At 43.1% G+C, this 12,982-nt stretch overlaps 1 protein-coding gene across 1 annotated transcript in view; it reads left to right on the forward strand.

Moving 5' to 3' along the window:
- Window positions 1–642: 642 nt before the first annotated feature.
- The window catches only part of UBE2F (ubiquitin conjugating enzyme E2 F (putative)), a 137,842-nt gene continuing 125,502 nt past the window's right edge, over window positions 643–12,982 (forward strand). Inside the window, exons 1-2 of the mRNA XM_072121398.1 lie at window positions 643–800; window positions 4,529–4,661. Coding sequence (XP_071977499.1) covers window positions 4,544–4,661 — 118 coding nt within the window. The 5' untranslated portion in view covers window positions 643–800; window positions 4,529–4,543. The remainder of the gene's footprint in view (window positions 801–4,528; window positions 4,662–12,982) is intronic.

The raw sequence follows: 12,982 nt of genomic DNA on the forward strand, positions 1-12,982 counted from the left end.
GCATGGTGTAGTGTTGGACGTGTGCAGTATATATAGCAGGGCTGTATGTGTGAGGGGCATGGTGTAGTGTTAGAGGTGTACAGTATACATAGCAGAGCTGTATGTGTGAGGGGCATGGTGTAGTGTTGGAGGTGTACAGTATACACAGCAGATCTGTATGTGTGAGGGGCATGGTGTAGTGTTGGATGTGTGCAATATATATAGCAGAGCTGTATGTGTGAGGGGCATGGTGTAGTGTTGGAGGTGTACAGTATACACAGCAGATCTGTATGTGTGAGGGGCATGGTGTAGTGTTGGATGTGTGCAATATATATAGCAGAGCTGTATGTGTGAGGTGCATGGTGTAGTGTTGGAGGTGTACAGTATACACAGCAGATCTGTATGTGTGAGGGGCATGGTGTAGTGTTGGATGTGTGCAATATATATAGCAGAGCTGTATGTGTGAGGGGCATGGTGTAGTGTTGGACGTGTGCAGTATATATAGCAGAGCTGTATGTGTAGTAATTGAACACTCAGTGAAGTATAAGGAGACATATATAGACAGACAGCCCAAAGCTCTCTGTTACACTGTCCCGGCAATCACTTTCCAGGCTCTGCTCTGGCCCCTCCCACCCATGTGACTGATCACATGGCGATGACATCATTAGAGTGCCTTAGACCAGTAGGATTTTAGCATCTACGGGAAGAAGATGGCGTCCTTGCTGGAGAAGTGAGGGTCGGGCCGGCTTCCCTGAGACTAAACTAAGCCGAGCTGCTGTAGTGGAGAGTGACGTGCCCGGAGCAGCGGCGGCTGAGGGCAGGTGACCGGCACATACACACTGTCCCTGTCTGCCAGCAGTGCTGAGCCCCTGAGTACTGCTCGCAGCCCCGCACCTGGAGAGGGGCACTTAGGGCAACTGCTGTCACGTAGCCTTGTTGGGGCTGATAATCGCGGGCGGACACTTCCCTGGTGCCCCCTCAGGCTCTTTACCTTGGGGGCAGGCACCAGCAAGGGCATAGTGCCCACTGCCACAGTTCACAAATATCTGTTTAAGAGACATGATCCAATGGTGCCGCAGGTCCCACACATGACCCAAAAGTGCCACAGATCCCACACATGATCCAATGGTGCCGCAGGTCCCACACATGACCCAAAAGTGCCACAGATCCCACACATGACCCAAAAGTGCCACAGATCCCACACATGACCCAAAAGTGCCACAGATCCCACACATGACCCAAAAGTGCCACAGATCCCACACATGACCCAAAAGTGCCACAGATCCCACACATGCCCCAAAAGTGCCGCAGATCCCACACATGCCCCAAAAGTGCCGCAGATCCCACACATGCCCCAAAAGTGCCGCAGATCCCACACATGACCCAAAAGTGCCGCAGATCCCACACATGACCCAAAAGTGCCGCAGATCCCACACATGACCCAAAAGTGCCGCAGATCCCACACATGACCCAAAAGTGCCGCAGATCCCACACATGACCCAAAAGTGCCGCAGATCCCACACATGACCCAAAAGTGCCGCAGATCCCACACATGACCCAAAAGTGCCGCAGATCCCACACATGACCCAAAAGTGCCGCAGATCCCACACATGACCCAAAAGTGCCGCAGATCCCACACATGACCCAAAAGTGCCACAGAAACCCCAAATGATGTGATGATGCCAGAGATCTCCCAAATGACACCATATTGTCACAGATCCCATGCACGTAACACTCTACTTTCACAGATGCTGCACACATAAGACACTTTACTATCCGCAGATGCCACGCACGTGACACTTGGTGCCTATTCTAAAGTAGGTTCCTAAAGGGCATTTACCAAAGTTCCAAGTTCTCGGCTATTCGTGGCAGATAACAAGCTTTTGGCTGCTGTCAGAGAACTAGGATATAGAATAATTTAATTTTAACTTTGACTGAAACAGCAATTTAGGCCCATATATTAGATATGTGCAGGTTTTTAAACATTGAGGGTGGGAATATTTCTTAATGTGGATTTAAAATACAGAAAAGAAATAAAAATATTGAGTTTATTTTTACTCCATTATTAGGTCCTATCTAACAAGGGGTCACGATCACATGATCTGTAGCATAAACTATTGTGCTGCTTGTGTATACTGAAACCAGGGGCATTGCCCCCTTAGGCATAAATTACAGGCAGACCCTGGAGGCCTTTATTAGACCATTTTCTTAAGAAAACCAATATTCAGCGCCAATGTCAGTAGTTATCATCCATCCGCTGAGAACAGTAGTGGTTTTACTCTTAGATTGTACCAATCACCTTCTTAAAGGGGCCATGACTCTCCATTAAGCGCTACAGCTTTTTACATTGTTTGCACGCCTCAAAAAAAGGACAATGCTTTATGTTTAGCTGAAAAGGGGGTGATGACTTCTTTCTTATGATTTTGATGTCTGAGCTGTTTTCTGGCATGTCATATACAGCACCAAGAGAGTGGTGATTGTGATTATTTTAACCCATGACAGGAAAAATATGGCATCTTTAAAGGGGTTCACCAGTGACATAACACATATACTCGAGTATAAGTTGACCTGAGTATAAGCCGAGGCCCTTAAATTTGCCACAAATAACTGGAAAACCTTATTGACTTGCGTATAAGCCTAGGGTGGGGAATGCATTAATCACAGCCTCCCCGAGTAATGAAGTGCCAACAGCATAAAATGCCTCATGCAGCCCATCCCCTAGTAATGAAACGCCCTTTAGACAGCCCCCGTGTTAATGAAATGCCCAGACTTTACATTGTGTTAGCACGTGTTTATTAACACAATGTTAACATATGAATTAACATTTGCGTTTAATTAGGCTAACCTCTCTTCAGCTGTTGCAATGCATTTTTTAAATGCATGCTTTAGATGCAACATGTGACTGCACCCTGTGCCACACATGGCGTTTTTGATCCATTTTTAAGCACGTGTTTTCCATCCGTTTAAAAATGCATCCGTTTTTTGACCGTTTACTATGCGTTTGGCTGAAAATGCATGCTTAAAAATGGACCTAAGGCCGGCGGCACACGTGGCGTTTTGAACCCGTTTTTGGAAACGCATCAGTTTTTGACCGGTTTTACCGACTTCCTTAATTAAAAAGGGTCAAAAACGGATGCATTTTCAAAAAACGCATGCGTTTTTCAAAAGCACATGCATTTTTTTACGGACTGCTTAAAGGAAACCTACCACTTGTAGTGGCAGGTTTCCGATGGCAATACCGAGCACCAGCTCAGGGTGAGCTGGTGCCGGAGCTTATTTTAGTTAGTGTTTTAAACCGCGGTATCGCGGTTTAAAACACTTTTTAAACTTTATAGCCGGCGCAGGCAGGTACGCGCTCGGCGCTTACCGTGCGCGCTGCTACATAGGAAGTGAATGAGAGCCGCGTGCATGGTAAGCGCCGAGCGCGTACCTCCATGCGCCGGCTATAAAGTTTAAAAAGTGTTTTAAACCGCGATACCGTGGTTTAAAACACTAACTAAAATAAGCTCCGGCACCAGCTCACCCTGAGCTGGTGCTCGGTATTGCCATCGGAAACCTGCCACTTCAAGTGGTAGGTTTCCTTTAAAAACGGGTTCAAAACGTTTGGAACCCGTTTTTGGCCCGTTTTTAAGCAGTCTGTTAAAAAACGCATGGTTTTAAACTAGGTAATTTGGAAAACTGGTCATGCCCTTTTAACGGACTGCTTAAAAACGGTCCAAAAACAGGTTAAAAACGGCACGTGTGACCGCAGCCTTAGGCCGGCGCCACACGTGGCGCTTTTGTCTGCGCTTGCAAACGCAGACAAAGTCGCGCCCACCGGGGCGGGCCTCGGCCCGATCGCATCAGTGTTTCTATGGAAACGCCTGCGATCGGGAACGAGCCGCCGGTGTTTCGCGTTAAATTAACGCAAAACACCGGCGTCTCGTTCCCGATCGCAGGCGTTTCCATAGAAACGCCGATGCGATTGGGCCGAGGCCCGCCCCGGTGGGCGCGACTTTGTCTGCGTTTGCAAGCGCAGACAAAAGCGCCACGTGTGGCGCCGGCCTTAGGTTGATTGGAGAGGATTCATGGGTTGTGTCCTCTCCGTAAGTGGCAGGTGTTATCTAGGATTGGACTTAAATGGTTATGATCGACCCCCCTTGTAACATCATTGTGGCTGCCATCAAGTTGCTGTATTAGCCAGGACCTTCACAGAGAGTTCCAGACCTGTCATTGTCAGACCCTGCTGAAGGCACTTGCAAACAAATGTTTTTTTCACAGCCGGCTGTATGCTCCGCCTAGCTACTGCACCAGTGAGGGCTTGGCCATGTGTTAAAATTATCCCCCTTTATAAAGATAAAGAAACACAATCATAACCAGGTATTGCTGCCTCCTAAATGATTATTTCCGGGTCTGAATATGGTAATATGGTAAAGTAGCATCCAAATGACACATTTTCGCCATGTTAAAACATTTAAATTAAAAGAACTTGTTCATCGATCTTATTTCGGGCAATTTTAGTAGTGCCCTCATTTTGGTGTCGGTGTGAACCATCTCTCTTCCATTGTAGGTAAAGTAAAGCGGGATGTTGACGCTGGCAAGCAAGCTAAAGCGGGATGATGGTGTGAAAGGGAGCCGGGCAGCAAGCGCACCTTCTGACTCCAGTCGCAGAGTATCCATCCGGGACAGATTACTTGTGAAAGGTAATTTATGTGCATTCTCTTCATTTGGAGATTTAAAGGACATCTACCACCAGGATGAAATATTATATGCAAATGAGCCTGTGGGTTCTCCAGCCTATATTGACACCTATAGAGACCCTCAGGCTCATTTGCATACAGTCCATTATGCTGGTGGTAGATTTTCTACTTGCCATCCTTGTATAGGAAGCTTCATTGTTTGCTTCCTGTGGATAGAAAATAATTAATATCACACAGGTGCATGGCTCATTATATCATACAGCTCTGATTACTGTAACGAGCGGTGCACCAGGGTGATCTCACATGTCCATGGACTGGTGTATATCCACAGGAAGTAACAATGGACCTAACAATTGCATTGAAGGGATTTTCCCATGAACAAAAGTTAGGCCCTATCCACAGGATAAAACTTGCTGATCAGTGGAAGTCTCAGTGATGAGACCCCCACAGATCACGATAACACGGGTCTGATGGTCCGTCGGACCCCTCGTCACTCTGTCAGAATGGCAGAATCCACTCTGTGGATAGGGCCTAACTTTTGATCGTAGGAAAACCCCATTAACAATGCATTTAGGTTTGCATTTAGTTATCAAATTGTTAACATGTGTTAACATTGCATTTACACTGCGTTTTGTAATTGCAAATGTTGTAATGTGTTGTAATGTGTTTTAAAACTTAATGAAAACGCATCCAAAAAGCACCGTGTGACCGCGCCCTAAGGAGGTTCCTTTAGAAGGCCAGCAAGCAAAAATCTAGAAAACTACAAAAACAATATCAGTTATTTGCTGAAAGTGGACAATACCTTTTGAGTCAGACTTGCTGGATGTGCCTGGCCTGAAGGACCGACCAGACAGCAGTGCTAAGGGCTTTAGTTTACCGACTTTCAGGACGGGAATTCTAGCACATACACACATTGAATAGTTTGACTAAACAAAATCACTCATGTAAAGCTGACTTGCGGGTACTTTTTGTTCCAGAATCCATTGTGGGGGTATAATAAATGTATCGGGATAGCACACGCCCATATGTATAGGGGATCATACACATGGCTGTGGTTTCCAACTGCAGAGCTGCAAATTATAAAGCAGGGCCTATTCCTGCATAAGATTTTCGATTGACGTGTAAGTGGAGCTTTCACACAGATAACACACTGGTCACTAATGCTGGACCACGGATTTGCGTCCGTTTCCGTGTGTGGGACTATCTGCATCAGATCCGCAGCATGATATCTGTGGTTTTCACATGGTTGAAATTCTGCAGAAAAAATGTACATGCTATGGCTTTATAGTCTGCACAACATGTCACTTTATATGTGTAAATGTAATTGTGAGCGAATGAGATTTGTTAAACGGGCAAAATTATTACACAATCCTGATTGTCTGTTTCAAAAATCCGTAACCACAGCAAAATTTGCAAACCTCTTGGATTAGGCTAGTTTTACACCTATGAATAAGATTAATAGCAGAAAAAAATGTGCAGCAGTTTCTGTGTTTTTTTTTCCAAACTTTTTTGTTTTTCTTAGCTCTTCTAACTCCAAGCAGGTGTGACCTGGTCCTTACATGCAGATTTGGCAGTGGATTTTGGAGGGCAGTTGAATCTGCAATGGACATTAATGGCAATATGGACGGATCTGAAGCAGAAAATGAAAGTGCTGCATATCTTAAAATCTGCACCATTTGTCAATTTCATGCAGAAAAAAAATCTTCTCATACAGTAATTTGGAATATGTGCATTATCCCTCAGATCTGCTGTGATCTCCCCTGCATATCCAGGTGGAAAAAATCTTCTGAGTACTCTGTACTTGAGTATGCAATTTTGGAGAGTAATTAAATGCTTCTGCTTTCCCCTCCTGCCCATTTTCTTTGTCTACTGTTTGCTATATAAGGGCTAGTTCTATATATTTATTTTTTTTTGCATTGGTTTATTGAGAGCCAAAACCAGTTGTGGAGACTACACGCTGCGGCATAGTGTAATAGGATTTAAAGGTTGTCCAGTTAGGGTAAATACATTTTACCCTCTATATAATGAAATGTTATCCAATTGTCCTATTTACAGGCAGTCCCCAGGTTACATACAAGATAGGGTCTGTAGGTTTGTTCTTAAAGGAAACCTACCACTTGTAGTGGCAGGTTTCTGATGGAAAGACCGGGCACCAGCTCAGGGTGAGCTGGTGCCGGAGCTTATTTTTGTTAGTGTTTTAAACCGCAGTACCGCGGTTTAAAACCCTTTTTAAACTGTATAGCCGGCGCAGGGAGGTACGCGCTCGGCACTTACCATGCGCGCGGCTCTCCTCACTTCCTATGTAGCCGCGCGCACGGTATAAAGTTTAAAAAGTGTTTTAAACCGCGATACCGCGGTTTAAAACACTAACAAAAATAAGCTCCGGCACCATCTCACCCTGAGCTGGTGCCCGGTCTTTCCATCAGAAACCTGCCACTACAAGTGGTAGGTTTCCTTTAAGTTGAATTTGTATGTAAGTCGTATATGTATATTTTATTGTAATCCCAGCCAGAACTTTTTTGGTCTCTGTGACAATTGGATTTTAAAAATGTTGGGTTGCCTTGAGAACCAGGATAAACAATAAAGCTTCATTACAGACACCTGTGATAACTGTTACAGTTGTTTATTGTAGCCTAAGGCTAAAGTACAATAAATTAACAATATCCAGTGGTCCGTTTATAACTAAGGGTCGTATGGCCATCTGGGCATTTACACTTAAATTCATTTGCCATTTGTAAACATTTCTTCAATTGGATGTTATTGAAAAAAATGTTTCTGTGTGAAGATAATTTCTCATAAGTGCAGCCATTTTGTCCCTTAGAAACGAGATCTGCTTCCTCGGATACGACCACCTCATATTTTTGCAGCGGTGGCCAGACATGAGCTATTGAGTCCTGCCTGATCCCCTGGATTCAGCGATCATTACCACAGGGTGGCTGTGGGACCTGCAGTAACTCCCAGACATTTCATATACAACTTTTTGTTTCTTTGTGCAATCCCTCCAGAATAGATGGCCGTATCCAAGGACACAGTCTTGGACCATACGGCTACATTTTATGAGAAATTTTCTTCACACAGGAACATTTTTTAATAACATCTAATTGAAGAAATGTATAAATATGGCAGATTAATCAAACTGAATGTGAATGCCCAGATGAGAATACCCCTTTAATGATTTGCTGTATAAAAAAACACAAGACAAAATGGATATTGCCACCTGTTACATGAAGGGCATAAAAAAATAACTATGCCAAATAGTTATTATACAAATTAAAGTGTTCTCTCATCCCGCAAATATCTCTAATAGTCGCATATAAAACAGTTTTCAGAATGGCGACAATTTCTTTTACTTTTTTTTTTTTTTTACTTATTTCTGCCTATTTTCTTGTTGTGTTTGGCTTGCTGGCAGCTATCTACGCAGTGGGGGAGGGGGGTGGATTCATCGTGGCTTGTATGCAGGGCTGTCTTTTCTATTTCTGATATAAAAATTTAGGCTTTTAGTTGAGATGAATGTGGATGCACTTTTTGCTTAGTAGTGAAGCTCCTTCCCTACAGATCAGGGGGAAGGAATGTTGCACTTCTTCAGAGCGCAACAACGAGGAACTGCGCACCCTTGTCCGCAAAGCATGCACTCTAGCTATGGCTTCGTAGCCAAGACCAAGCAGCCCCGGATCTGCGTTCTGCCCATGCGCAGAACTCCGGCTTTGCAGACAAGGAGCTGCACGCTGATGATATCTGGGTAGGAGGATGAAGGAGGCTACTGGGACCTCAGCTCCGGCTACTCTATTTGGTAAATTAGCATATTATCTTTTTTAATCTTTAATTGTGGTAAAGGGATGATACAGTAGCTGGCTATGTATTATACCAAACTCTCTGAATTCCCCCTTGAGGGATATATGTTTTGCCGTGACCTATTGTAAGACACCATTTTGTTTTTCTTCAATAAAATTTTGTTGAAACTAAAAAAGATAAAGGGGACTAAAGGATTAGCCCAAAAATTGTGTTGCAGAGTTTAGACCACTTTAAAGTTGGTCTAAACTGGAAACCGACAGTCTTATCCTGCACCAGATTCATTAACGCAGTGATAAATCTGGCGCAGAAAATGACTAGGGTTTTCCTCCACTAAAGGAAATGCGCTGGCAGGGTGGGACGTCTAGTGGTGCATGATGCACCAGCTCTTAATAAATACCTCCCATTGACTTTGATTTGTGGAACTAATGGGTTAAAATGATATCTTGCGAGAGAATTAACATGGTAAAAGTAGAAACTGTGGTGTGATTACAGGAAACCTCACATGAATACACAAAATTGGGTCTAAGGTTCACTAGAACGAATACTGGCATCCCACAATTAGACTTAAATTCCAACACAAAAAGACAGGAACCTTGTATATAGCATTCAGCATCATCTGCAGCTCCCACGCTGGGGCTAATGGTGGGAGTAATGTGCAAGGAGGATAAGGCAATGAATCTTTGCCCATTGTTATAACAGGTCAGAATTGTGTCACATCACTTTCCTTGTAATTGTGTGTTTGAGGCCAGTGTTACATTTTATTATTGAAGCTCTTTTTTTTTTTCTCTCTGAAACCTCTCAATGAGTTATTAGTCTTCATGCTAAATGTTTCAAGCTTTCCTTGTGTGCTCAAAGTTGAATTATTAAAGTTTGAGAGCGCCCAGATCCAGTTTCCATCTATGAGTCGGATGACCTCGTTCAGAAGTATCCACTTTACATCTCCGCAATAAATAATATACACAACTCTGCAGAACCGCATGTCTTACATTGTGCCAGCTCCGTCCCCAGCGTACAGCTCCTTTAATATTGCATGCTCAAATTGTGCCATTCATCCTCAGTCCGTATTTTTCTATATTCACCTTGAATTTATAGGGCAGATTACAAAGCATAAGTAAGTCCTGGAGAGGTAATAAATTGTAAGCCCCAGTGCATTCCTCTAATTTTTAATATCATCTTGAAACAGAAACAAGTCTCCTGTGAATGATGAAATTACATGAAATGTTAATGTCGTAAAATGTGTTTGTATATGTGTGATTATTAAAAAGATACTTGCAGTTATCCATGATGGGCATGCTCATAATTATTAAACCCAAAGCTGCCTCTGCATATGGTGAAAATTTGATGTGCTATCCATTAGCAAACAGCCATCTTATATGAAGCGCCCTACAGGAGCAGTATGGTGCAGTACATGTGCGGCACCGTACTGCTCCGTACCCCGGAAAAAGATAGGACATGTCCTATCCTTCTCCATAGTACGGCGCCGTGCGCCATAACTTCCTATGGAGAGGGGCGGGGGTGAGCTGCGCTCACCTCCTCCTCCTCTCCCCGTGCACTGCCGTTGCCCGCTACGGTACGGCGGGCAACGGCAGTGTGAATGTAGCCTTAATGATAATAGCAGGTGATAATAAACTTATGTGCAATAATGCTGGGTTAAAGGTTTAAGACTGTGGTCACACGTTGCGTTTTGTGTTTAACGCACGTGTTTTCAAACAGCTGAAGAGGAGATTTGCCTAATTACATTGTTGTCAACCTTGCGTTTACAAAACCCATACATTAATGTGATGTTAATGCATGCATTTAACACTTTGTTAACATTGCGTTAATGCATGCATTTTGTAAACACCGTGTTGACAACAATGTAATTAGGCAAATTTCTTCAGCTGTTTGAAAACACATACGTTCTGGCATCTTGTACGTAACCCGGGGACTGCCTGTACCGTCACTATGCAATTTGTTATGCAAAAAACAAGCCATCACAGAGCTCTTTACGTGTAAAAAAAAGTTATAGATTTTTGATGGTGGGGAGTGAAAAATGAAAAAATAAAAAAGGGCCAGGTCTTTAAAAGGTTAGGGAGACTCTTATACAAAGAATTTTTCCAAGATGCCTCTTAGGTACCTTGTGAAGCAGCCCCCGTAACAAATTAAACATGACTTATTTGATAAGCCTAATGACTAGTCAAGAGCCAATTTATCTTTTCCCCAGAATCCCCCAATGGAGTATCAATGGCTTTATCCACATGTGTGCAGAGGCTGCCTCTAATAGCAACTCCTTTACTACTTACCTGCACATAACATAGTGCCTTTGGATGTTTGAAGAGGGTTCGCTGTCACGTTTAACAGATCTTCAGAGGATCTTCAGCAAACGCACACTGGAAATGCCATCGATGGTGAAATGTCCACCCAGCAAATGTCCACCCACCCACCCAGTGTGTTTGCTGAACATCTGTTACAATGTGACAGTGGCACACTGTAACAGATCAGCAGTAAAAACACCATATACTACTATACAGCTGTATTGCAGCACCTAGGCTTAAAGTATAAAAACAGTTATTGCCGGGGGTGAACCCTGTAATGGAAAATGGTGTCCAAATGTCCGAATTAAAATTTTTTATTTCATAAGTCATAATATGCAACATGTGCAGATAGGATTATGTCACGAATTTAGAGAATTCCCTGAAGATGGACAGTAAGAAATTTGCTTGTAAAGAATAATCCTAACTAGAACAAAACAGCCAGTTTTATATGCAAGTCTTTGAGTTGTCACTTTCTATTTATCTATTATAAATATATTTTTAGCTGCTTGCTGTTTTATAGTCAATTACACAAAATTGCTACCAGACCAACTTCTGTGAAGGAAGGCATTGATGGTTCCCACACTCTGACTAGCTATGTAGGGCCTCGCATGGCAGTAATGGAGTCACTACTTTGTATTTATATGCTGCATCTAGCAATGGAATTTACAGGAGGAAAGCATTCAGACATTTTGCATCCCTTCAGTTTTCTGGACCCACTCCAGGTCCTTTGCATTAATAATGAAACATATTGACCTGGAATGGGCACAGAATTGAAGAGGTGAGTATAATTACTTTAAAGGAAATCTACCATTTGTTTTTATGCAATGTGAACCAAACATACCTTGAGAATGCTGTAGCTACGCTCATGCAGAAACATATCTTTTTTTAATTCCTGATCCAAGTGGTTTTGCTAAAAAAAAACAATTATAAAATTCAGGGGCTTTGGAAAGCTGGGTACGTACTGACTGTTGTGTTCACTGAGCTTTCTGAACTGTCCAGACAGGACTAATCAACCTGAGCTGGGTGACTCATACACAGCAGCTGGGGGATCGTGCAGCGATTGATTACTTCTGCCTGTCAGGGACAACAGAGTGATTACATCAGTCTCTGGAGCAGTGCATAATAAGGGTAAGAGGAGAAGCACTGGAGCTGCCACAGGAGCGACAGATCCTCTTTTTATCATATTTTATAATGACCTGTTGGTGGGGGCGTTGGGAGGTGACTACACATTTTTTTTTTTTTTTTTTTTTTTTTTTTTATAGATTTGAGTATAAGTCGAGTATGGTTTTTTCAGCCCATTTTTTGTTGAAAAACTCGGCTTACACTAGAGTATATACAGTAGTCTGTATTTCAGTTCTAAAAATAAACTCTTACCCACTTCAATTCTACCATCTAAAATTCGTCCACTTAAAGGGAACCTATCGAGGCTATTTGGAACACCCACAGGTCCTTATGAAAGGGTAGGTCACTGTCCTAAAATTGCCTTCAATTCAACAAAACTGGGATAGTACACACTGGCTTCAGTGCACCAATGGCACATGCATAGTAAAGCCAGGGCGGACATGTGGATTCATTGAGGCAATGTACAAGCATCAGTCCAATGAAGATTCTTGGACGCTTCTCTAGAATTTAAAGTTTGATTTTTGAAGTGCTTTTAACTTTGGCCGCTTTGTAAATTTCCCATGAATGAGACTTGCATCTTTAAATCTGGAATGTATTAAAGCACATATTTTGTGTGTACATGGTGGAGAGGAGATGAGAATGTCAAAAACCATGACAAGTAAATGTCTTCCAGATTAAAGAAGCATTGAAGGGATATAATGTACATCCACGTGGGATTGAAGTTGCAGTGAGTTTTCTACCATATGGTGTTATATATAGCAGTGTAAGCTGCAGGGGTCTCTAACCCTTACAGTGCAAAGGTTGACAGTAGCAGACTGCCTTTCCACTGCAAAAACTCTCATCTTTCAGGGACCCTTCTCACATATATAAAGACAAAAGAAGACAAGAGATAGCGGCACTCACCCAGGATTCTTCTTTATTCAACTTAGTGCATAAGACAGGGAGGAGCAGCACAAGAGAGACTTCGGCGACGGGCCGTTTCGCGCACTCCTGCGCTTCGTCATGCTGAGCACCATCTACATGCATTGAACCAGACCATACCTGCAACACAAAAAATAGAAAAAATCGGATGGCTCACCCAATCACCTAGATGACCTCCTGTACCCGATGCCTGTG

This window comes from Engystomops pustulosus, chromosome 8 (genome assembly GCF_040894005.1).
Source record: "Engystomops pustulosus chromosome 8, aEngPut4.maternal, whole genome shotgun sequence".
Classification (NCBI taxonomy): Eukaryota; Metazoa; Chordata; class Amphibia; order Anura; family Leptodactylidae; genus Engystomops; species Engystomops pustulosus.